At 36.2% G+C, this 27,457-nt stretch overlaps 1 protein-coding gene and 1 non-coding gene across 5 annotated transcripts; one reads left to right on the forward strand and one right to left on the reverse strand.

Moving 5' to 3' along the window:
• Nucleotides 1-3,411: 3,411 nt before the first annotated feature.
• Nucleotides 3,412-3,484, reverse strand: Trnar-ucg. Its single transcript has one exon. It is a non-coding gene; the product is annotated as a tRNA-Arg (tRNA).
• A 651-nt stretch (nt 3,485-4,135) lies between these two features.
• On the forward strand, nt 4,136-27,282 carry LOC124168051. 4 transcript variants are annotated; one of them, XM_046546148.1, is made up of 10 exons: nt 4,136-4,358; nt 5,694-5,894; nt 8,094-8,224; nt 8,308-8,404; nt 9,839-9,997; nt 11,740-11,896; nt 12,423-12,576; nt 21,141-21,272; nt 22,907-22,997; nt 24,818-27,282. In XM_046546148.1, exons 1-10 carry the CDS (start codon nt 4,236-4,238, stop codon nt 27,080-27,082), a joined length of 3,510 nt encoding a protein of 1,169 aa, XP_046402104.1. In that variant the 5' UTR covers nt 4,136-4,235; the 3' UTR covers nt 27,083-27,282. The 4 variants fall into 4 exon arrangements, with proteins under 4 accessions (XP_046402104.1, XP_046402105.1, XP_046402106.1 ...); XM_046546149.1 differs by having other exon boundaries at nt 24,821-27,282; XM_046546150.1 differs by having other exon boundaries at nt 11,740-11,881.
• The last annotated feature ends 175 nt before the right edge of the window (nt 27,283-27,457 follow it).

Raw genomic sequence — 27,457 nt, forward strand, 5'->3', positions numbered from 1 at the left:
CAGGTAGCGCTTGCCATAAATAAGGATTATTATCACCCTATCAAACGAAGGAAACTTTCCGAACTTGGGTATTTTTAATGTGTGATTATTAAGAGATGTTTCCCTGAGCTCTGTGCCTCATGCATGCATTACTAATCTCAGACAATGTAAAACTCCTATCTGCTCGTATAGAAACTAGGTCCCTGTGACGTCACGTGGAGAGGAATTGCATTGGCGCCAATCTGGCCTTTTTCAAATGAGGCTAAAATTGACCGTTGCCATTCGTCTAAACTGGGATTTCTAAAACCAAATAATTTATGTATTATGAATACACTAATGGTGGTTAAGGAATCGCAATCAATGCCTTACATTTTCCTTGAAAAAGGAAACTACCCTAATATAGGGTAGATACTTGGGTAAACGAGGGTGATGAAGGAAGATAATAAAATTTTAACAAGGAATGAACGGGAGCAAGCCTTATTAAGAATTGAAGAGGGAACTCCGTGAAGGGAGAACAGACTACCAGAATAATTTCGAAGTACTCCATGCAAACCTAAATTTATTGGTAGAACACTTTAATACCAATCACAATGTAATTTAGCATACCGGTTCAGAAGTGCGAGAATAAAATGTGTTGGTGTAGATAAATTATTTTTAGCATATATACCTACTGTTTTCTAGCGATTTATTTCGGAAAGCAGTCGACGTAATAGATTTGGCTTCATTATTAATGCAGCGTTAAAAGAGTGAAAATGGTGGAGGGATGAAAAAAAAGGATGCCATGTCAGCATATATGCATCAGAAACACGGCTAAAACATATTCACTGCTATTCCTTGCATTACCTGTATCTTCGTCCAAGCGCCCTCTCAATTGTGCTATAAAGCCAGGAGACGGAGCGCCATATTGTTCTTCCAAACGTGTAGTCGGAAGTTGAGTTTCCGTTCGACTCAGGAAAAAAAGACGGCGAGAGAGCGCTCGCGTCCACCAATTCGTGCGTTATTTGGAAGCAATGAGTGTCAAAACGGGGGCTCGTTTCATGGCTCCCTTCGAAATGGACGCATTAAAAAACTAAAGCAGTCATTTGAGTTTGAATTTTTTTCCCATATCACGCTGTAGTCGTGCCGACTCTTTCATTTTCGTAGGATGTTTTCCCTCTCTCTCTCCTTGTCCCTGGCTCTCCGCCATGCGATTGTGCTCGCAGCGCCGCCGCGGCAAAGAGTGGAAATGAAATGTCCTCCCCTCAGCAATCAGTTCCTCAGATCACCAAGTCCTGCGCTTGTTTCGGTTGAGTTATTTCCAGAATAGGAACCCTCACGTCCTATTCTCTTGCTTCCCTTGTTCGCTTTCGTTCTCGTATTTGGACGAGTGAAAAATGGAATGAAGGGAGTGAACAATAAAATTTGAAGACAATACAAAATCGTAACTCCCAAAGCCTTACGGTAGATTTTTGTGTTCTGTCGCGTGAAGTCAGGAAAAAATGTCCTGCCCCATTTGATTCGCGAAATACTCGCCGATGCTGAAAATAATTGAGGCGGAAGGTGATGGAATGGTGTATCATCGTTGCAGATTAAAAGCATAGCAACGAGATCCACCCTTAAAGTGTAATGCGCGAATTCCAGATGAATGGGTAACGAAATTTTGGTAGTCATTGCAAGCTTAAATTGTCCTCCGTTCAATGGAAAATGGAGCCCTCCTAATGGCCAATAATTACTGCAGAATGAGTTCATAATCACGGGGGCCATTAATTCAAAATGAATCGAAAAATTTCCATTGCATCCTAAGTACCTATTAAATACATGTTTACCCTCCTTGATCAGGTGTTTTCGTTGCTTTCAAGGTTATGTCCAAAAACGGCTATTTATTTACTGAAAATGTTGTTGCCCTCTATCTCACAAGCATTTACGATCTTTTTAAATATTGAATTTTGGCTTAACTAGGAATGCTACTAAATTCTATGCATAAATATTTTTGAATTCTTGATGAAAAACTAAAAATTAAGTCTTAAAAGATTCCAGTTGTTCCCAAAGAAAAAAGGATGATTTAATTATTAATCTTCATTCATACTTTTCGTTATTCTTATCTAACAGTTTTTCCTTTTCAAATCTCTTCCAAAGTATAAATCATAAGGATTTAGATAGATGAAAGTTTCAAATCGCCTGGGTTATTGTCAAATTTATCATTTTCTTCAAAGACTACTTTTCGAGATAGGCAAAGAAAAAATTTATACAGTCTTAAAATTATTATTATCATTATTATTACAATGCAAGTAATATTTTGAATGTAATTGACGGTGATGTACCAGGTATATTTTATAATTATTTACTTTAATATTATTATTGGTATTATAATAATTTTAATGAGGGTTTGACTTCAAATGTTCATGTTCCCTGTTGGAATGGTGGTTGACGTGGGCGCAGCTAGGAATTAAGGCTGGGGAGGGTTTAGGTGCAACTAATATCTGTGTGTGTGGGGGGGTATGGAATACCCACCAGGATAAGCGTTATGTGCGATAATTAATAAATTGCGGAATTTAAGATAAATGGTTCAAAATGGTGAGTTTTTCGGCTTTCTGAGGGATATTTTATTAATCCTTACACTTTTCTATTAGTAATATCAATCCAATTAAGTAAAATGGATTAACCTTAAAACTCTCTTTGAGGTCGGGAGGGGGGGGGGGTTTATCCTCCAAAACCCCCCCTCGCTGCGCCACTGGAGGTTGAGAATCCATGTTCCCAACTTCATACATGTACTTTTCTGAATTCAGACTATTGTATAACCGTGTCTCTCAGCGGTACATCCTTTCAGGAACTTAAAAACGTTGCCTATATCCCACATATTCATGCCGGAAATTAAAATAATATACGTCCAACATGCTGCATGGATGAGCTATACATACTACACCATCGAACATCTGTCCACGCAAGGTCATTCCATATCACCTCTTGCGAAGTATGGAATCAATTGTCAGACGACGTAAAAAAATTGAAAATGCAAGTCAATTAAAAGATAAATACCTTGAAATATTACTATAAATGAACTAATTATTGTAAGTGAACTTAATATTGTGCTACAATGTACAAAATCAGATGCTTTTAATATGTAATTAATTTCGTGAAGACAGTTTTAATTCCGCTTCCGAAAAAGAAGAAAGCTGTGGAATGCGGAGATTATAGGACTATCAGCCTAATATCGCGGTGTGGGTATGGAGAAGAATGGAGAATGTGAAATGGACGGAGAGGAATAGGAACGACGAAGAGCTGGATATGGTTGGCAAGGAGATTTTCATTCGAAAATTTAAGAACATTTTTTCCGTCTTAAATATATATATCATGCTCGTTACAATTTAAATTAATTCGCTTTGAAAGAGAAGAAGGTAAGAAAGATATAAAAAATCGTCTTATGTGCTATATACCGCGAAGGAGCAAAAAATTCGACCGTGACAGGACTCGAACCTGCAATCTTCGGATCCGAAGTCCGACGCCTTATCCATTAGGCCACACGGTCATGTTGGTTGAGGGCGGACTTAAATGTACTTATTTTCAATATTAAACTTGTAATTATTTATACTCTTTAAATTTATATTTGGAATCGGTGAGAAGTATTTTAGCCAGATGATTATTACTTCTCAGTGTAAGCAACATGACCGAGGTATTCTTATTTGCTCCTCAGTACTATACGACGCCAAAAGTGGCGAAAGCCCTCAAAGTATGCGTCGTCTGCTATACAAAAAATATTAGCGAAGTTTCACAACCTAACATTGGCATTTCATATAGCGAATGAATAAAATTTCATCAAAACATTTTGCCATGATTCTTACAATTCTACCTCTAATAGTTTATGTTTTGCGGCTTAAGTCATGTATGCTCTGTATCAACCAAAATAGGCAAATATTTTCCTGGCACCGCAATTAATGTCAAATCAATATATCTTACCTAGATTGAGGCATTTCAAACACATTAATAATAATATATAACCTTTTCAAACCATTGTTTCACATTTCTATACGTAAAAACCGGTAATTACGTTGTTTTCCATAGGCATTCGCTATACGTTAGGATTTTGTTCTTAGAAGCTGAAAGAATTTCTGTTTCGATTTCACTGATTGGCCAAGCTGGCTCAGTTCGTGGCCAATGATAGCAAGTTTTTTGTAAGCCCGCAAAACATTTTGAAATAACCGACTGCAAGTAGGGGAGAGGTATGGGATAGTATGGGATGGATTATAGTAGTTTGACAGGTGGGTTACAATATATTTGTAATGGATGTTTTCCGGGATTTATGTGATAAAGAAGTATTGAGGAATGCTGCAATTCAAGAGTTAAGGAAACTTGGTTTCAAGAATATACTCAAACAGAAGAGAACTCGTCAAAAAGGGGAAGAGGTGGGTATCAAACGCTGGGGTGTATTTTAAGAAATTTAAACATTATCTTCGTGTGCAACTCCTAATTCTGATTTCATCTTCATCATCGCGCTATTGAGTGATTTAAATGAAGTGTTCCATTTAGCATTTATTAACGTTGTTCAAGATACCTAAATATAGTTTCTTAGCCCCCAATTTGTTCCATGGCCTTATACGTGAAATTACGGTAGTCGATGGACGCTGTCTATGAATTAACGAGCATTTATTTACCCTCTGACATCGTATCTATCTGCCTCATGACGTAATTTATTGCAATCCGACATGCGTCGCGTCCAAACGTGATTCAGCTCCTCAGTAATTTCCTGCCATAACAGCGTAACTCAAGAGCACACGATAAGAGCAGGATTCGTTGAATTGATGTGACAGAAGTTTCGAAAGCTAACCTTCGTTATTCTTCAGGTCGATAGAGGGATTACTTACGAAACTTATCACAAGTAAACGAACGCGGATGGAGAACCTAGAATACTACATTCATTATTAACATCGCCGAGGGAATGTACGCAAGAAATTCAAGGGAACAGCTATATTTTTCCACGTGCCTGTAGTTTCGATTGACGCAATCAGTGTCTATTGCAATTTAAACCAGTTCGTTTGTATCTCAAATTGCTAGCGCCAAACCTGCAACTGAGCTAACCATTGAATAGATTTCATCTCATCCTTTTTCTGGCTATTAAGCACTTTATCCCACAATATGTGCCTATTAACAAAACCCACGAACAGAGGTTATCGTATTTGCCTCCTAATCACTTAAATTATGCATTGGTGTGTATAAGTTGCTAGATTTTGAAGAATGTAGTCTCTCTCCTTGCCCTTTTTTTTCTCTGCCAATTTTTATGCTACTGATGTAGCCATAGTTAAAAATTTTGCATAGTTTTAGTATTTCTCTACCTTTCACGGACAAGTCTTCATTAATTTTTCATCATGCTCATTTAGTGTTTTATTTTCCTAATTACCATCTATATTATGCTAGTGTATAAATGGGGTCTCATTGTGCATGAAGGATAAAAACACTTGATGGACTCGCAGGTTTGAAGGTTGTGTCCATTCTGGGTGATTTTGTTAGAAGTATTGTTTTTGTTCTGTATCCCAAACCCAACATTTTGCCCTTAAAACAGTATACGTATTCCTGGTAAATAATCCATAATATTATACTTTATTTATTAAGAATAATATTTTAGAAATTCCTAAGTTGATATTATTGGAAATCTTTATAATTATCTAAACGCTTACATTTACTCCTTGGTTAGTACTTCGTAACTTCATGGGATAATAACTTTTTCTTCTTTGATCATGTAGGACAGAAAGTGTGGAGTGAGAAGAAGATTATTCCATGTAGAACTTCATTCTTTGGCTCACAGAATTATTGCATTGAAGTCTGGGGTTAAGACTGAAGTACCTTCATTTGTCGTTGAAGCTTGTGAATTTATTGGAGAAAATATTTCCACTGAAGGGTTGTTTCGTAAAGCAGGATCCAACGTTAGGCAGAAGGAAATTAAGGTAATGCCTAAATAATAATTTTTACCTAAGGTATTCCACATATTGTTGTAGTATTACATGGAACTTTTTACATATAACCCCAGCCTGTACCCCTCCTACAAAGAATTCTCTCATTAATTCACAATAAGGCTTACTTATTCATATTCAATGTGTCCATGATCTCCATTCACCTTAAATGCCTTAATCAGAACAATATTTTCATCCTCCCCTTGGCTTATTGCTTGATTCATCTACATCCTCAAGACTCGTTTTTCCTCCTCTTACCCAGGCCGGCTGGTCGGCGATCGGCAAGGGCCCCGAGCTTGGGGGGGGGGGGCACAATGCTTGCGTCTATTGTCAATCGTTTATTTAAGATTTATGAAAAAAGACATTACATAAACCATTTTTATTTTGTAATTACAGAATTCTACATTTTCATTGTTTTTAGTTGCTTCTTTCACAACATATTCAGTGTACACATTATTAAAAAATAAGTACTACAGTAGATTCCGTTTAATGGGTCCACCGGTTACTTGGGGCAGCCGCTTAATTGGGGCAGATCTTGAAGAACAGAACCCAATAGAGGAATATCCCAGAGTATTCTCCGCTTAATTGGGACAGCATGCTGCTTTATTGGGCCATGAGTCGGCGACATAGACTCTATACTCGCGACGAAATGAAATTTTTTTGTATTTTCCTCCTTTGATTCACTCTTATTTTGCGCAAATATTTTTTCCTATTCTTGCCCTGTTTTGAAAGCTCTTGTTGTTATACTATCCGCGAGAGGATAAAACTTTTCTTTAACAGTACTTAGTAAAAGACATTCATTCAGCGTCGCCCAAGACTGAAAAATATATTTTTAGCTAAATTGTTATAATTCTTAAAAATCATAATAAATTAACTAAACTCGTCGATTAATTAATCAAATTAATAGTATAATAAACTTATGTTGCATTATAAACATTCTTTAGTCTTCTTTCTATCATTTCAACGTTTGTTTATGCCCATATACAGGATAGTTCACCTAATTGGGGCAGCCGCTTAATTGGGGCAAAGTGCATAAGTCCCGATATGTCCCAATTAACCGGAATCTACTGTATAATTAAAATAAGTTGTTTGAAGATGAAAGAAAATCTGATGCTTTTTTGAAAGAGTTGTTCGGAAAGGTTATTTTAGAGATTTTTTTAGATTTCAGTAGGGTTTCAGGGAACAAATTCACTAAATAGATAATAGAACCATAAAAAATTATTAAATTTTGTAAGCTGTGAAAATCTCTTTTCATAGTATTTTTTCTCACAAAATTACTATTCTTTATTTATTTATTTATGTCACACCAAAAACATCACTAAGGCCTTTACATAGGGCCTATAAACAAAATAAATTATATAAATATAATAATGAACATGTAAAAAAAAAAACAAAAAATAATATCATAAATAACAATCATTTTCAGCTTATACAACAGATACAAAAGGTCAGTGTCAGAAAGATAGACTTTTCACTATTAACTTTCATCTAGTTTTTAAGAACTAGAATGGCGTCATAATCGATTTCCGGGCATTGAATTTTCATAAGAATTTCTGGGGGAGGACCTCCACATCCTCCAGCATAAAGGGCCCCATTATGAGCCCCAGTCGAGGGCCCCCAATCACCTCAGACCGCCCCTGCTCTAACCCACCATGCCAGCTCATTTTAGGTCCTTTTCCTCTCTCCATCTCACCTCCATTATTCTATTATTCGCCTACTCATCCGCATATCCAGTGCCTTCGTTCTTTCCTTTCATCTTCCTTGTAGTCCAAGTTTCTGCATGTTTTACTGCCATGCTCCCGATCAAACTCTTTGCCTGCCTTTCTTTTACACTTATGCACTGTAAGGCTGTTTTAAACTATTCATTTATGCCACCATTTCTAATGTAATTCTTTCCTACAGTCCTTATTTCTGCGTCAGTTTTCCTCTAACTATTTCCCCATATTGTTAACTCTTTCCCCTGCTCAAGGTCATGACCAACTATGTTATTTGAAACCTCATATACCATGCTTTCTGACCTTATAAACAAAAACGTTCATTACTTTTCACCAGTTCTGGTATGGTTTTCTTGAACCGATCATCCCCAAGCCTCAATTACTTAAACATCAAGCCAATGTAAAATGTTTTACACTGTGTTTTGGGTGAAAAAGTTTTAATTTCCTTTTAATTAGTGTTTCACTCATTCTTATTCAGGCATCTCTTGAGGATGGAAATGGACTTACAAAAGAGTATCATGTTATTGATGTAGCCAATACCTTGAAACTTTTCTTTCGTGAACTGCCAGAGCCATTGATACCTTTTTGTTATCATGAGGCATTTACAAGGTATGTAGGTGCCAATTACTAAATTTTTAGTAATATTAAAATGTCTTTTCTATTTATTTTGATTCCTCTAACTTTATTTGCAGATGTCTTAAAATGGAAGACAAGGTGACTGAATGTTTACTTCTATGCTGCCTTCTTCTTCCCTTGTATCACCTGAACACATTAATTTATTTTACACAGGTGAGTAATGATTAAGTTATTTTGTGTAAAGATCTAGTTGTATTAAGGGAGATTAAAAAGAGTGATTTGAGTGCTATTTTATGAGTTTGTTTTCCTCCTTATGTACAGTCCTGCATTGCCAAAAAATTATAAGGCAAAGCAGGTTGTTTGGATGCGATGCAAAAATTCTCCAGACTTTCTCCAAAATTTCTCTTGGTTAGGGTACAAATCCAGATACCCTGTTCCCAGAATTTTCTCTCTACCACCTACTGTACGCAGGTAGACCAAATTTTGTATAAATCTTTATCTAGGCAGATGATTTTTCTCCTGTGTAATTTTTGCACCTTATGAGCACTTGGGGCTATCTCAGTGATAGTACGCTACAGGCTAGTCCGCAATAATTTCCTTATATATATCTGCCTATTTGCTCCAAATCATAACCAAGCTTAGTCCCTCCTGAATGCAAGAAGCTGATGATGGATGTAAAACAATACTTAAGTAAATTTTAAACATCCCAAGGTCACATATATTTGGCCTTGGACTTCAGAGTGTTAAACCATCGTGTCCATGAACCACAAATCTGTGTCTATGTGATGGGCAATGGCATGATCACATTTCAGTTGCCCTCATTGGAGCTTGTTATATTTTAATGTTTTATATTCTTTTATTGCTATTTATTTTACGGTTATATTTCAATGATTAAAAGTAGTTAACTTTTCTCGAATACTCCATCTCATAATTAGCTCTAACCTTTATTTATAATGCAGACCCATTTGCCTTACTATTCCATTAATGAAATTTAGTGGCAACTCATGGATTTTTATAAAATATTTACATTTTCTCCTATTATACCTTACTGAACTATTATCGCAAGAGTAAGCTTCAAAATTGTTGTACTAGCTACTAATCGTATCCGTACAGCTTAGTAATCTTAAGTACAGCTCTCGCATTCCATAAACCTCTACACTGAATCTCGCATAAGGTTCGTCAAAAGCATATTGGTGATAGTACAAATAATGAACATTTGGCATTGATATTTTGTTAATAAAGCTGTAGATCATATCACTATGGTCTGGGGCAGCTCCCTTCTGTTCATATATTCTTGCATGAACTACTATGTACGAGTGCATCTTGTAAACTGTCCTTCCCGAGAATAGATTTCAAAAAATTAACAAATTCACACCAGGATAATTTAGTGCTCCATTGCAAAAAGACACACAATTATATCATATTAACATTAATGATAGATGTGATTTCTATTCCGTCAACAATCTGACAATATAACCTTGGTTTATAGATGCATCTTTCATCTCCAATATGTCAAAAATGAAATGTTTCTTTTTATGTTTTTTTATTGGTACCTGCTTTATGTGCAGTATCTCACTGTAAATAATGTGCATTGTTTGTTGACTAGTGAGTAGTCTTCATTTCAGCTAAATTTACCTTCCTTTGCAGTTTTTGAGGAGGGTGTCTGATTACTGCGAGAAAAATAAAATGGATGTCATGAATCTTTCAATTATTATGGCTCCCACTCTAATGCCTGTGGAAGGAAGAATATCCCAAAATATGTCTGTGAAAGGATCTCAATTGAGTAATCATGTCAAAGTGATTGAGGTAATATATTTTGTATTTTAGCCTATTCTAAGTTTTGCATTTCTCCGATCAAACTCGTAAATCGCTCGTTAAATACACTCATTGAAAAAGAACTTAGTTGAATGGCATGCTTACAAAAGTATCCTCAAAGGAAAGTTCATACTCGGAGAAGCTGCACTTATTTTGTTGATGTTTTGATACCTAATCAATGAATTTGTTCAGTGTTTTCTGGAAGTAATATTAAATTTGCTTTTAAATATAGGCTTCTCTATGTGAAGAATTAGAATGAGTTTTTGTAATTCAGGTGGCTATAGAAATATTCTTTATCAAATACATAATTACAGTGGAACCTCGTTAAAGCGAGTGCGGGCTATAGCGACACCCCTGCTATTACGAGAGATAGCCGATGCACCGTCAATTGACCCTATAATAAGTGTGTTAAAAAATTCGTTTTTACGAGACCCTTTCGGTGTAGCTCTCGCCATAGCGAGGGTTTCATCGCCGGAAGACTTTCATCAAGACTCCTTAACCTCTGTAATTGCTAGCGATCTGTTAGAAATGAAGTTAATGGAGTGCTCAGTCTCAAATTTATGTGGTAAACTGTCGTTCGATAAATATAATGATTGACGAAACAATGCTTTGCATGATTTTTATTCAGTGCGGCGCTTATAAATTGTTTGAATAGTTAGTCGTTATTTGAGTAAGGAAATTTAGTGATGCAAAAAAACATCGCCTTTCGTCTGGATTTATGCTTACGTTTATCGGATAGATGTTTATCTGTCGCCGCACCACTCCTGTTCCTGTATATCTGTTCGCAACAGGTATATTGGCTATTATTTGCTCCACCTCCGGTGAAGCGACAATTCGCTATAGCGAGTGTTTATTAGTGCACCGTGGGGTGTCGTTATATCGAGGTTTCACTGTATAATTATTGATATGAGTAGAAATTGTAAGAAGCTGATGAGGAATAACTCCCATATTCGTCCTTAATTTATTTGCAATTAGGTATAAAAACATTTTATTCAGGTTTTACATTGCCGAGAAAATTTTCTATCATGGGGGTAAAAGAAAAGCATCTCGTATTGATCCAAATTTTAGCTAAAAACACTGACTCAGTTCAAGTGTTGAAACCTGAGTCGCTGTGTTTATAAATTAATTTTGGATCAATCCCTGATAAATGTTTTCCTCTAACCATCATGCTCCTCATGCATTACGCTGTACGGCTCACATCAATAATTTTTCTGAGTAGGGGTCAACTTCTTCTGTTTGAGTAAATGCTTGGATTTTTCTATTCATATGTTATATAAAATAAACTACTTTTCTATGAAGTAACTTACTTTTTTGGTGGAAGGAACTAGGAAACCTCTGTTCGGGGATACCTGTGACTTAAGGACAGTATTCAATTTCCTGGCAGAAGTATATGCATTTGTATAAGGATAGGACCTCTAGTACATATATGTACCCTCACACTTACGGACATTACACTTTTATGCATAATTTTTCTCTTTTACGGACACCAACAATGTGGTTTTTCTGACCTATCTCTTTAAAATTGAGTTTTTAAAATATAAGGATTCCATCTAGCTGACTAAAATTCCTACTCTATCACTTCATTGTGGGGTAAAAAAACGTAAATATGAGGTTTTCTTAAGGTCACCTCAGACTTATGGGCACCCCTCACTTGCAAAGACATTTTCGAGGAATGTTAGTGTTGGTAAATGATTGGTTTCACTGTATACTAATATTTCTTTTTTTTTCTTCAGCTTTTAATCAAACATTCCCATGTACTGGGAGAAATTCCTGAGAATTTAATGAAGAGGCTTCCCTCCTTTGTTGATGTTTCGAGGGTCGCATCCCGTCCTGGCAGATCAGATGCGCCAGATGGAGTAAAGAAGAAAAGGAGGAGTGAGTCTATGACACGTGTGTATTAATGCTTGTTCATGCTTATCTGCAGTGCAACTGCACTGTGGACAGATGATATTAATCACTTGCCAGAGCAAAGAGTTTACTTCTGCTTCAAGTAGTTTTTAACAATAAATACGATTCTAATAGAAAAATGAGTTCATTCCACCTAATAAAAAATTGGTTCAATTTGAAGTTTTACTCAGAACTTGGTAACTCCTTAATTGCAGGCAGAGAGTGACACTATTACTATTATCTAATGGAAGAGAATAAACTTTTTCTCATTTTGATCTCTGCTCAAATAGCTATTCTTATAGCATAATAGCATAGCAAGTCATAATTGTATTTTTGACTGTCAATTTTTGGACACCATGTAGGGCCTTACTCAGTGAAAGCCTTAGAAGAATCTCTTCTACTTGGGTTCTAGAGAGCACTAAATATTATTAATAAGCTATTCATGATTGTATGTCCAACATCTCTACCATGTTACACCTGAAGCAATCATTTTCATTAAGAAATTTATTTATGCAATGTTACTTTACAGGTGTTTTAAGTGGCTTCCGAAAAATGGTGAGAAAGCCTCCTACTCCTAAGAAGTCAAGCTCAACTGAATCATTAGACCATTCATATTCACCATTTACACCAGGGAAGAAACGAAAGACTGTTCAGTCTACAGCATCATTCTATGCTGGTAAAACGTAAGTGTCTTCATACATGTTTAATAATAATAATAATAAAATGCCTTTATTCGGGCGAGGTTGAGACTAAGAAGTTCCATCTTCCACCTAACCCCATTTTTAAGAGTTGTGCTACCAAATCACCCTAAGTTCAATAAAGTTTTCTATAAAATTAATTAATACCTGAAGACGATGCAAGAGCATTAGTGAAACCCAGGGTTATGAGTGTATAGACCACAAATATTACAAAAGAGGATCCTCAAGTCAGACTCTAAATGTTACATCACCTTCGGCGCATATAAATGGGTTTGCAAAAGTCACCACTAGTGTCGCTGAGGGGCAAAGTGTTCCGAGTTTCACGGGAAAATACTGTATAATTAGGGCTGCTAAATGAAACTTAAACACATTTTGACGTGATCTATCAAATTCATTACTTTTCAATGCTATACCTAGCAATGGCAGGCATCATGCTGCAAAATATTGGAAAAAAATTTATCACATTGCACTCATTACCGTGCCGCAGAAATTTTTGATAACTGATTAAAATGCAACTGAAGTGGCAACAGAAATCAGCCTTCTATGGGATGGAATTGGGCCTCCTCTATGCAGTCCCCTAGGTATAGACGAATCATGGTCTTCACATATTACATACGTATTTGATAAATCTATTTTAAAATGGTTTTGAAGCAAAGTACTAGAAATATGTAGTCCCTTTGCATCAAATGTTACACTTGTCCCTAAGGTAATTATTGATACTGGGAAAGCAGAGATGAAACATTTACTATCATCTTTTTCTGTTTTGCACTAGATGTTTGATGAAAGTGCCACCATCCAACTTAGTTATGCTGGACATTTTAGTTTATCTTTTTTAAAGACTGTTTTACACGAGGCACGTACTTGCACAATCTGACATGAGTTCAAAGTGTACAAAGGCGGAGTCAAAATTGCTAAAACGCATGCAAGAATGCACGGATGTGAGATGGCAAAATAGCCCCTGTTCTAATTTCGTTCATGCATTGGTGCAATTCCACGCCATTTTAGAAATAAATGCAGTTGTAATCTGCGCAATTCTGTGCCCTGTGTAAAATGGCCTTAAATAATCATACATATTACTAATGAAATCTTCTTCAATCAATCAGGGTAGGTTTTCCAAACCTTTTGTTGTGTTGCCACATAGTGATAGCATTAATGTGAGAAACAGACAATACTCGTAAAACTACCCAATGGATGATTGCAATCCCATGAATCACAGCCAAAACTGTCTATGAGTGAGAGCATGCTGCATGATAGAAATTGAGCTGTAATTCCAAGTATTCTTCTTTTGCTCTAGATACTTACCTACTTTTATCCATATGAAGTAACTAGCAAGTGCAGTTTTACAAATTTTGCCCACTAAAGAAGTTGGAGTTGTTTAAAAAAATTTTATGAATTTGCAGAATAAATTAGTGAATCAGCAGTAATGTTTACTATGTTACTGAATGTGTACTCCATTACCTGTTTGAGTACAGGTTTTTTCAAAGAAAAAATAGAAAAAAATACTTATTAGTTTTTATGTTTAAAGGAGGTATCTTATGACTCCTGCATACACTCATTTTTCTTTCCTTAGAAAACCTGGCAAGGAAACTTTTGCTTCATTTGGCTTTTGTATATTTCTATCTTTAAAGAAATGTTCATGCTTCATAGTAGTTTACACTAACCAATTTCTGGGCACACTTAGCTCAGTTTTTTATTAATATATTTATCTTTTATAATGGGATATTTGAAATATTTTGTTTACATTGTTAAAAAAAAGTTTTTCTCTCTGCTGAAGAGTGTCATTGCAGGAGTGGATATGTTTTTTTTTAATAGGATGTAAAATTACCAATATTTGAAGAAATGAATCTCTAACTTATTCTTAACTGTGTGGTATTCCATTGTAAGGTTTCTTGGTTAGTTAACTTTTACTTATACCACTACTTTTTTACATAAAACTCAGGTTTTGAAGAGTAATCGTCATCGTCAGGCATAAATTATTATGAGTAATTGTGTACAGTGGCGGAAAAAATTAACGCAAAGCTCGTTGGCGTCTGAAAGCGGCCAGTTCAGGAACTAGGTACTTGTCTTCCAAATTTTCATTGCTTTTTTTGAAATATTTCATCATTATTATGGAACTAAAGCTATTTCAAAGTCATAGAAATGTTGGACTGTTCGCGTTTTCCGCTATTTATTCAATCCCTACTTCGAACTTATGATTACTTTTAGCACTCAACGTAGGAATAGAATACAAAAGGAATAACAAAGGGAATAGAATAGATCTCACAACCAACTATACGAGGCAATTTCGCATCAGAAATGCGGTTGTAAGACATTTATGTAAATTTACAAACTAACTTTTCAAAAAATAAAAATGATTTCTCATTACCTTTACATATCAATGAAGAAATTTTATTATTGTAATTACATGAATTACCATTCATTGCGACATCTTCATTTTATGTCCGAATTTCCAGTATTCTCTATTGAATGAAGAGGAGCGATAGAGTTTTTTTGACCATTCCGTGAATTATAGTGTGTGGTCGAATTTTCCCATTGTCTTAGCAAAAAACATATTTCTAGTAAACCACGTACTGCTTACAAAAAATTTACCTCATATACAGCATACATTTTCTTTTCACTTTCTTACGAAGGATTTACTCCCATGATTGTTGCATAATTGAAATGTGCATCAAAGATGGACTTTTGAAGAAGTCTACGTAGCAAAATAAAAGTAAATGAGTTTAATAGGAGGCAACACTCAAAATTAGAAATTGAATTTCGTTATTTTAAACCAAAAAGATATGAATGAAAAACACACACGCCAAATTTCAGAGCTCAAATTCGATTTTTAACCGAGATAAGTAGCTTTAAAAGTCCGCTAGGAGCTTTGGCCACGCCCACGACGTGAAACGTATTTCTATTGGCCTGCGCCGTGTGACGTGTGAACCTCATGAATGCCGCGGGAGTGACGCTTGAAGAAGCCGTAAACACATTGGGTTCGTGGAAATAGTGGCCTAAAGTGTACCATCATGGTGAAAAAAAACGTTAATTTTGTTCTGGCTGATTATCGAAATGTACTGACATTATCAACTGAGGCTCGATGAACAATTTTTTTGTCTTAAAACGAATCATTTCATTGAAATGAAACTTCTTAAGATGAAATGTTTAAAGTTTTGATAGAGACAGTAATCACGGCAATTATAGTGGATGCTTTAATTTGTGGACATACCATCGTAAATTCCTTTAGGTACTTATTAATGGTTTTTAGTTTCCGGAAGTAAATTATGAAATAAATTAAAAAATGTCCTATAGTTATAGCTGTTTTCTTGCTCTCTGAAATGAGGAAGTTCGGGGTTCTCTCCGTTTCTTTTAGGATTAGCATTCAAATTTCGTTGGAACAGCATTTTCAAAGCAGAGGCCTCGCTTTGGTCAACTGTGCTCCTGATAATTCTTCAAGTCAGTTTCGTTCTTTAAAAAATAGTAAGCAGTTGTCATCAAAATGATAGAGGAACTCAGAGATGGGGATTTTTACATGAAAATATCCGTAAGTTCACATATATTTACATCAGAGTTAAACGTACAGTCACTTTCAAAAGTTTTAGGACAAAGTTTGTGGCACCACTTCTGCTTCTCAAGAAAATTTAGTATCCTGTACTACTTTCGTAGTTTTCTGCTGTGCTCCACTAACATTCCGCTTGTGAGTGAATATATATTTGCACTCAAAGGGATAAATTATTTTATACTGCAAATTTATCATTCCGCTTCTATTTATGCAGGATGTAATGATTGTTTCGTATGCATTTACTGCATACTTGAACCGATTTTCACCCTTACTTTTTATAATACGTACTTTTTGAGTAATTATATGTTACCGAGGCGGCCAAGTGGCCATCGATTTGAACTGTGCTAGTAAAGGTTGAGGTATCGGGACTGTCTTTCATAATTTTTTCAGCTTTTTCTCTCGTTTTCTTTCTTATTTTCAGGTTTTTTGTGTTTGTAATTTCGCTGTCATTGCTAATACGCTTTCATTGAAGCTAATGCAAATTTTTTAAATTAAGAAAAAAATGGTTGATAAAATCATGACGTCGGCATTAACGTACAGTTTGAAGTCTAGCGAGAGGAGTTACACATTACATTGTTTAATTTGACTATTATTATTTTTCGATTGATGATAGTTCAAACTATTTGCTAGTATTCATTCAGTGCGCATTTGCCTTTGGTTTCTGTGTTTTGTTGTAAGATTAGAAAAGTTAAAAAGAAAGAAAAGTTACCTATTATTTACTATTTGTGCTTCTATTTATAAACCTAGCGGCACCGTGACTCAAATGTTCTTATTTCTGCTTGTTGTGAGTAATACGATATCGTAGTATTTCCTGGAGTACAAATTTGTGATTATGATATATTACTTTGTACTATTTGACACATCACCAGGTTAGCGTCGAAGACCCTTTCCGTTACAGTAGTTGGCTTTTAATGTGCAAGATAGAAACAAAGAGTGAAAAACGGGGCAGATATGTAGTAAATACACACGAAATAATCATTAAATCCAACATAATGATATATTTGCAATTAAAAAGTAAAATTTCCCATTGAGCGCGTATGCATTTAAGCACATACGAAATTTTGCGATGTGTGGCCAAAGACAACAAAAGGAGTAATGGAAACTAAATCCCATTGAGAAGCAGAAGAGACTTACATTAAAATATGGCCCTCACAAATTCTATAACAGCCCATCTCTGAAGGAATATGCTGTCTCCGTGCAGCGTCGTACCACCGCCTTCCTCGGTCTGGGTCGTTTGGCACAACAAAAAAATACTTTTCTTGTGTTTAACGAGAGGTAGATTCACATTAGGCACACAACAGTACACGTAAGGTTTCCTCCCACTCATTTAAAATTCTCCGTTTCACCTACCATTTATTTATACTCGAAATAACGCCTGCGATAATGCACTCCTTATGCAAGCAATGCAGACATCATGAGGTTCACACGTCATCAACATGGCGTCGCCCGAGAAATACGTTTTTGGCGCGGAATTCAAGTTGAAACTTCAAACTCTTCTAGGGGCGAAATTATTCAGCGCTCAATGGTAAAATTTGGTGAGAGGCTTTCTTACACCCATTGCTTTATAAATCAAGCATAATATTCAGTAGTGTAATCCCTTCTATTGTGGACATTAAATATTTTGCGGAAAACAATTCAGACACAAAAACTGAGTACACAGGTAAATGACTGCAAGATACAGCATGTGTGTTTCAGAGAAGATGAGAATTATGCAGGAATTGATAAAGAAAGGTAGCATCAAAGATCGGATTTGAACAAAAGAAATATTCACTAGAATTAGAAGAAAAAAATTCGAGAATCAATTTATTGATTATGCCTGGGCGAGAAATTAACGAGGAAAAATATATATCAGTCCATTAGATGTATCAACTTGTAGCAAGGAAATATTAATAATAATTCGATTACCACAGAAACAAATTCTCTATTAAATTCATTCCCTTCTATTAACTCAAAAATAGAGTCGAATTCCATTAAGTTCCTTTCCACCCATTCAAATTTCCGTAATCTTTCCTATTTCCTAAATAACTTGTGAAAATTATAATAATTTTTTTTGATTCTCATTTTATGTAAGTTAATAAAATTAAAAAAACATCTAATGCTTAGTTCAGATACAATTATTTTAATAAAGATCTAATTTTTAATTGATGTTGTTAATCAAATGTGCGTTCATATGAATTATTTTTGTGATTAAAAATCAAGTTTTAAAGACATTATGAGGTACAAAAAACTCTATTTACACCTCTCATTTCACTATGAAAGAAATCGTTTAATAAGCAAATTATTCAATTTCTTCGGATAACTACAATAAAGAAATTGTTGAACCTTAAAATGGCCATTACATATTCCGTTACCTAAATCAATTCGGCTTCGCATTTCTTTTCAATTTCAGTATGTTACAAGTTGTTCCAATATAATCCTCGGGAAACTATTATTGGGCGTAGAGTGTTGATCAAAGCATTGCAATACAGAACTGAAAACAAGCAACTGATTTCTCGGAGGTGGCTCAAAAAAGGGCTTTCATTCTGCTTTGAGGAACTCTATAGGAGTTTTCCCTTGAAGGGGAGAAGAAGCGTAGGCCGTGACACATCGCACATACAGCTAATGTTAGGGGCCTTGAAGCGGTGCTGGACGACGCGGAAATGGTAGTCAAAATTCACTCCACAGTCAACTGCCCAAATAGTTATGCAATATGGTGGTTGCATTTCAACAAATAAATAAGCGCGTAAGAATTCAATAGCCATGCAACATCCTATGGACCTATTGCTAGGTATTGCGAAGTTTTAAGATCAGAAAAATGTTTGCAGTGTGTGTGTGCAGCATCAAGTCATTCGTCACTGGGACTTGATCCGTGGAACCTCTGATTCGAAGCATGATACTTTATCCACTACACCACCGGAACGATTGGATTCTGAGGCAGTCTCAATGCCCAATATGTCGGCTGTGTCCACTATGTCCCGACGAGAGTATATTCCATTGTAGGTGAGTCGAGGGCGAAGTATGCTTCGGAGAATATGGCGAAGAATTTGTAGCTGGATCTTTTGCGCCTCGTCGTAATGCGACAGGCATGATTATTTCCCCGGTATAAGGGATATATAGCTTTTAAAACTCCCGGTTGTATGAGAGCATTACGAGGGCAAAATTTTGGAAGACAAGTAGTTCCTGAACTGGCCGCTTTCAGACGCCAACGAGCTTTGCGTTAATTTTTTCCGCCACTGTACATCCAGGGAAAACTTATAATGGAATACCACAAGGTTAACCAAGAATTAGTGAATTTTATAAATTATGATGTATTTATCTTATTATTGTAACCTATTTAGCTTACATGGGAAAGGATGAATTTGGAAACAGATGCTAAAACATGGGAAAATGATAGGTAAAGATGTTCATTTATGAGAGTGTTTTCTTGGTTCCTCTTGGTCTCTCATAAATGAATATCCTTGCCCATTAAAGGAGGTTAGGATAGTTTGGTGATGAACCTCACTTCAATAATGTAGAAGGAAATAATTTCGTAAATACAGATTTGCACTATCATCTCTCGCACGTGCAAGTGCTTCTCCGTTGCCTTTCTGTGAGCGTCTCTTTCTCACAGTGCCTTCCTGGCTCCAGCCTCCGCATACCCTGGTGGCATTGCCAGGGACCTCAGGGTCCCAGGGAAACAACCTCAGCCAGGTGGCTGTCCTTCATGGTGGCACTTGAAACTAAAGAGCTCCACCACACCCATCAATTTTCCCCTATTCTGGCATCCATTTCAAAATTTATCTCTTCCTCAGTTAGGTACCTAACTAGGTTACAATTATAAGATAATAATTAGAGATGGATCGAATAGCATTTTTCTCGAATTCAAATATCGAATACGAATACTTAATTTTTTTCCGAATGCCTCTCTCGAATATGAAATACTGCATTACTGAATATGTATGCACGTTTCCACCAATTTTAAATACAAACGAAAATTATAATAAAAAATGCTGAACACTTTGCTAGTCATTCTACTTGAATACGGCTCCCAAATCCTAAAGCAACTGTCACCCACGTTTACATCAACTATGCGCGCATGAAACACCGCAAATTCTTTTGTTCTTTTTAATATGCATATTGAAGGTTACGTAATTAGTATGTTCTACTGCATTTGAAAATCTAAAATTAAAAATAAGAGTGACAGTATATTTAAAATTAGAATATGCAAAACATAAATTTGATCATGCAACATGAAGTCAGAAAAAGAACAGCCTTCGTGAGTGCATTTGGAGGTACACATACATTCTTCTTTGGGTTGTTATTGTGGAGTCATCTGGATTATACGTATTCTAATGCTTATTTTCAATCATAAGTTTTCGTAAAAATATTAGTAAAGAATTGAACCAATCAAATGTGCAAACCTTTATGTTTGACCCAAACATTGTCAACGGATTTATATTGAACCACAGACAATCTGTGCTGTGTATTTGAAATTCGAATAATTGATAACTTTGTGTCATCGTATATCGAAACATAATGAAAATACACTTTTGTATGTTCCACAAGAGTTTTTAATACCGACCCAGGTTTCGGCAGTACACACTGTCATTATCAAGATAATGAAGGTGTAATTGATAATGATAGTGATACCTTGATAATGACAGTGTGTACTGCCGAAACCTGGGTCGGTATTAAAAACTCTTGTGGAACATACAAAAGTGTATTTTCATTATGTTTCCTGCGAACAAGTTCCACCAAATATCGCCTTCCAACCTTAAGCTGATCGTATATCGAATCGTGTAAAAAGCTCATTATTCGAGGTACTCGGTGATTCGACTATTCGAACGTCCCATCCATAATAAATAAATAAATATATAATAATTCACGCCTCATGATGATGATTACTCATAGAAACCATCATGATTGGAAATTTATCATCATCGGCAGAACCGTACTGTTATTGCTATCACCTAAGTATTTTTACATGTATTCCTGCATCTTTTCTGTATGTAGTGTTCTGCATGCTTAATGTAGATGCATGTTATTTCAGGTATGATGTTCCAATGACTGTAACTCCAAGATCATTTTTGTCTAAAATGGCTCGCTTTTCCATTCCTCAAGATGCTATGATGTCATATCCTGCATGTGCCTCTTGTTCACCTAAAGTTTGCTTACATCCCAAGTAAGTGGCATCAATTTTGTTTCATTTTGAATGCATGTTCTCAGTTTTCTTTTGCCCTTCAATTTGGTTCCTGCATTTAGGGAACCAATATTTTTATGTCATTTAGGATACCAGTAGCATTTTGGATTCTGATGTTATGTTTTACTGTACATCTACAGATTACTGTAATCCTGCTATCTACAGGTGCTAGTGGTATTTTCCTGTTTTCATTGATTTCTCCAATTTACTCTCATGGTTAATATTTTCCATTTCTTTTACTTATGAAACTGTTATCCCCTGCTATTTTATGAAACTATATTCCTGTATAAAAATGCTAATATGTATATTATGGTAAGATATATTTTATATCTGCTCCTATTTTCCCAAATTTATTTAGTGCACTTTCAGGACAAATTGAAAACTTGTGGTGAGATATTTTTGAGGATAATATGGAGATATCTTCCTGGAAAAATACAGTGAAATGATGCTGAAGAAAGTTGTGATCACCTTGATATTTTATTCTATTGTTTCGATAGAAGTCCACTGAGTATTTGCCCCCACCATTTATTTCTGTATCAGGACACTGAAAAGTGTCGAGTAGAACAGGTATTATTAGAAATGGGTATTTCTCATGTCAAGTTATATTGTGCATGAATTGTAAAGGGTTTAGATTGAATAGACAACCCAAGTTATGCGTGCAAATATGTTCATATCGTGTATCCTATGCATCCTTGGAATTAACCCTTGGGCTGCAGGAGTTCACAATGTTAGCTACCAGCCAGTGATGAAAAGACACCCAGTGCATGAGGCACCCTCTGCCATGAGGGCTGGTCTGTTAGAATTAAGCCCCTTAACAATCCTTATGGTGAGGGAAAGTGCCCAAGTGCAAGATATCCAGGTAGAAATAAAAATTTTGAGTAAAAGCCGCAGTCGGTGTGCAAAACGTATAAAAACATTCCCGCACTCCAAGGGTTAATGAACATGAAGCTGAACTTAAAATCTAAATTTTTCAAAATTTACTCTAATTCGATGATTCAAACCAAAGGTTTGTTTTGAGAGGAGAGGGTAGAGCTCACCCAAGACTTAGCCACATGTATGTGAACTTCACGCTTTTAAGATAGGGGGCCTATTCCTTTCCCTGGGCCTCCTCACACTTTAATTTGTGGTGTCCAAAGTCTTCCCCTGGGAAAATGTTTTCGTTATATTAATAGGAATGTAGCATAAGTATGCAGTGTGAGTGACCCTTCTTATAGTACATAATATATTTGAGTACTGTCAATAATTATGCATCTAAAGATGTGTTTACATGGTACATTAACGTGTACAAGTTAATGTCTTAATGTGTGAATGCGTGAATGAACACGAAAATGCTCCGTGTAACCACCCAACTTGAGTCAATGCATGAACAGAAAATAGAAGCTGTTCTAATTTGGTTCATGCATTCCGTTCCTGTCCACAAAAATCATTCACTCAAATAGACATTAACTTGTACGTGTTAATCTATCCTGTAAAGAGGCCTTAAGATTTGTATGCTCATAAATTTTTAATGGCCATTATGAAGAATTCTTGTATGAAAACCCACTTAAGCTCTCTTGTCTGCTTTGAGTTGCTGAGCCAGTCCTTATTGCACTCACTATTATGATTTTTCTTTTCAGTGTATCTCCTGCTGTTTGTCACCATCGAGGTTGCTCCTACGGAGATGATGAAAGCAACGAGGAGTTGACAAAGAGTATTGGGAAAAAGAAGGTAATTAATAATAAGTAGTTTGGGTGAGAGCACATTGAATCCTATTACATTATTCTTTACATAATATAGTATTTCTTGGAGTTGAGGTCATTTATAAAATAAGTTTCAGCCAACGTTTCGATTTATTTTTTAAATCATCTTCAGGGCTATGTAAGAAAAAGTGTGAACAATATAAAATACAGAGAATAAAAACGATACACAATATTTATACATAAAAAAAGGTATAATCGGGTTTTTTATACAATATAATTTTAAGAAATACAGTGGAACTTGGTTAGTACGTTTTCCTCCTTAGTACGGCGATTTCCCTCGGTCCCGGTACCATCCGAACAAAATACAGGTAAAAGAATTTGGTTAGTACGTTTGAAAAAATTGCGCTTTCCTGGTTAGTACGCTCAATTGCTTGCCGTGACGCAACCCGCAATTCGTTCTCTAGTGTCTTCTTAAGGGTCGCAAACGTCTGAATTCATGATTTAATTTATTATTATTAGCCATTAACATTCTTCCATTCATTCCACATCTCTTTCTTCTACCGTAATTTATCCAAATGCATTTCTGAATTCTTGTGACGTGATGAAAAATAAAATGCGCCCATTTTTCGGGAATGTCTGACTACGAAAAACTACAGCCAATAAGAAGCCCCAATATTCCCCACCCCGAGCTCCTCACCTTCTGTTGCCTTTGGAGTGCCCGCTGCGCACAAATTTCGCGAGTGGGCAATTGTTGCTATTGCACGAGTTATCATGATGAAGAAATGAGTCTTAACGGTATTAGACAATTCCCACATTATCTAAAGCAGTACTGCTCCATAAACTCGACGTCGTGCGTATTTACTTGACTACTGTTGCGGGAGCAGACGGTCCTGGATCTCCACGCGAAGCTTAGCTTAAAAATACTTGATCTCGGAACGAAAGCAGACGACATTAGACAAGTTTTGAAAGTAAATTTCAACTGTCTAATATAAAATTTTCTTGTAATTACGTCGTAATCTAATAATCTTGCGTGTCATCAGTCGATATATCGATCGATTTTACAATCGAAATGGTATCATTCCAGAAGCGAATGTCTACGGCTGTTGCCGTAATTTGAAAGTCAATATATTTTTGCCCAATGATGTTTAAAAAACCAGTTGACTTACTCCGGGTTGTTGTTATATTCTCCGAGTACGCTGTGAGAAAGAAAAATGACTTGTCTTCGCTTGTCTGAGCTTCACTCGTCCTCGTTCTGTAAATATATATAGGATAAATCACGGGAGATAGACGCCGTAATCATGGAATCGTCTTCGGAAATCTATGAAAAATTGCGATTTTTATTCACATGGTATTGTTTTTCAATGTAGCGCTCATTTTCTTGATTTTAAATGTGAAAAGAGTTCAGGAAGGCGATCCTATGAGAACTACCGATAGTAATTGTAATTATGACGACTTTTTCACTGATTGCAATAACCCCGACTGCTATTATTTACTTTCCTCGTTAGTACGTTTTCCTGGTTAGTACGTTCATTTTTCGTGGTCCCTTCAGAAACGTACTAACCAAGTTCCACTGTATATATATAAGAACAGAATGGAATATACAAAAAATTTTGGCATACCTCAAAAATACAAGAAATACTATATTATATATTAAACAAGGTCAAGAAAAGGAAAAAAAAATAATATTAATTATTCTTTACCTAAAACCAATGACTAAGGTATGCGTAAAGGTATATTTTAGCTTATCCTATTTCACTTTTTTTATGCGTGAACTGGTCATGTAAGCAACTAATGTGAAAAAAAATTCATTGAACTTCATATTTTAGTACTAATTGTGTTCTTTTCCAGAAGATGGAGGATCCACTACCACCATCGGCTACCAAAGTAAAAACAAGTAAGTCACAACTGAATCCTGTCAGAAGATGGAGTTCTCTTGCTTCCTCGGCCCGGGGCAGTAAAGTAGCTAAGAAGTTAGATATCCAGCAATGTGGTAGTACTCCAAGGAGAGATGTATGTACGTCAACTAAATCTCTTCATGTCCCATCGTCAGGATATGATATTCAACGTTCTCAAAGCTCAGGTGACTGTCAGAATCCTTGTAAGACTGTGAATGAATCTGAGCAGCAAACGCTTGATGAGCCACCTGCCAAAGTTCATCGAGGATCTTTCACTATGGCTACATTTGAGGAGGAGTATCAGGAGATAAAAAATAAAGTTTCAGCCATTGAAAATCAATTGATGGAGGAGTTTGGTAGGTTAGGTGCAACAGTTGATGGGAATATCTGTCCACCTGGCGTCTCATGTGCCAAAAAAGGTAACAGTGACATCAATTCAGAGCAATCTAAAGTTCTAGACTCCGTGCAGACAAAATATGAAAAAACTTTGGAGGAAGCTGAGAGATTCAGTGATTCATCTGCTGATCAACTGGCTAAGAGACTTAGCAGAGATTTAAAAATACGGTGGAGTGCGGAGCATAAAATTATTCGATCTCCAAGCGCACGAAAAATTGGGTCCTTGCGTCGTCGTTCAAGGGAAAGTCTAAAGCAGCAAAAAGTTAATGCATCGACTGATGGTGGCCCGCAAAACTCGTGCAACCCCTCAGTTGCCAATAATTCTGCAGATTTTGAGGTTGCTTCCAGGTCAGGTCACAATAGAGCGAACCACAGCAGTTTGAGGAGAGGAAGACCCAATACAGTTCTCACTGGCCTCAGACACCCAAGTCCTGGATGTAATTCTGATGGTGGTGATATACCTCTTCATCTGAGATCAGGAAAATGTGTGAGCAGTCCTCAGTTAAATAAACAGCAAGAAATGGCCTATGCAGGCTCAAGAATCTCGAACATCTCTCAGTCCCTGACAGATATGGGAGTCACGTGCACTACATCTGAGCTGAATGAAGTGAGAAATGGCAATACTTTTGATTTTCACTCTCCTTGTTTCCCTCAGTCCTCTAATCTGAATTACTTCAATTCCACTATGACATCAACTCCTGGCCAGCTGAAGAGAGCTTCATCATTCCAAGATCAAATGGAAGCTTCAAGAAGTGATATTTTACGATCAACTCCCCAAGATCTGAAAAAGTGTGAGAGTTATGATAATGTTTCGAGAGTCAACATGTCTGACCCTATGTTCAATGCTTCATCGGGGGCTGCAGTCACCAACTGGCGACCAGCTGCTGTGTTTCTGAGTGACCCAAGGCTCTCTGAGCAGCCAACAACAGGCAGAGAATCTGTGGCCAAACTGAGAGCTCAGAATGCTGGGAAGGTCTTGGCCAATGTTAAACTATTTGAGCATAATGGACGTGTGAGAAGTGAAAAGACTTTAAGTCTTGCTGGAGCTTCTAGCACAAATATTAATCAAAATTTTAACCTCAGATATAAGTTGAATACTAATGTTAATGTAGTTAAAAACGAGAGTAATAATAATGGTGATACTTTACCCTCAAATTATTCTGCCTCTTCGTCACTCCCTAATAACCTAAAGGATAGAGCAAAACCAAGACGCTCCTCCAGTGATTCTGCTTCCCATGCAACCAGACAAGGTCATCTTAAGAGGCATGGTCATGGAAAACGTCACCATAGGAAGCACAGAAGTTTTAGTCCTTTCAGACATAAGGAAAACATTCATGGTATTTACAACAATGTTAGTAAAGAAAATGTGATGGATCCTTCATTAAGATTGACAGAGAATTTAAATGAGTATAACCATTTTAAAGAAGCACAAAATCCACGCATGGATAATGTTTTGAGCAAATTAAATCACCCATCACCTTTGAAGGACAGCAATCGAATATTAAATCGAGAATCTCCTTCATGTACCCCCCCAGTTGCCTCACTCCATGGCAATGGGTCCCACAAGTATTCAAAAATGGAATATGATGGTAAAACTCCTCAAACTCCATGTTTTGATCGAAGTCCCTTGATCAAACAGCCTTTAACTTCAGGCCATGCATCTTTGCGTCCCATTAACTCCCTAAGGAAAAAAACTGGGAAAATATCTCCCATCAAAGCTATTCATGTTGTGTCTAGCGATGGGACTCCCAAATTGCCAGCCAAGCGGCAGTCACCCCGATTATTGTTGCGATCTCGGTTAACGTCCAATGCTTGTATGTAGTAGGAACATGATGGAGAATATTTGACTTGCATAAATTGGCTGTATGGTTCTTGTGCTAACGAGCGGTATAAAAATGTGATGTCTTGTATGTGTGTTGATTTTATGGCATTTGGTATGGTTTTCTTCATGTTCTCTTGTGTTATGTATGTATTTTTAAGATTTTTATATGTATATTTTTAATAAAATGTTAATGACTGAAATTATCGTATGCTGCATTGATTTCTAATCCTCAACCTGGAAGTTGCAATTTGATGAAGTTTTGGCTGAGGCTGAAGTTACTGTGAGTGAGGAATGGGGTCAGAGAGTTAACTTGTTAGCATTAGTTTTTATGTATATTTATGTCCTCCTTGGTCTTTCAGCTAAGTTTGAAGCTAT

This window comes from Ischnura elegans, chromosome 11, assembly GCF_921293095.1.
Source record: "Ischnura elegans chromosome 11, ioIscEleg1.1, whole genome shotgun sequence".
Lineage (NCBI taxonomy): Eukaryota > Metazoa > Arthropoda > Insecta > Odonata > Coenagrionidae > Ischnura > Ischnura elegans.

Coding starts and splice junctions, on each gene's coding strand:
- LOC124168051 (XM_046546148.1), top strand. CDS start 4,236: ATGGATGTTTTCCGGGATTTATGTGATAAAGAAGTATTGAGGAATGCT. Junction 5,895..8,093: donor TTAGGCAGAAGGAAATTAAG/GTAATGCCTAAA, acceptor ATTCTTATTCAG/GCATCTCTTGAGGATGGAAA. Junction 8,405..9,838: donor CATTAATTTATTTTACACAG/GTGAGTAATGAT, acceptor CTTCCTTTGCAG/TTTTTGAGGAGGGTGTCTGA.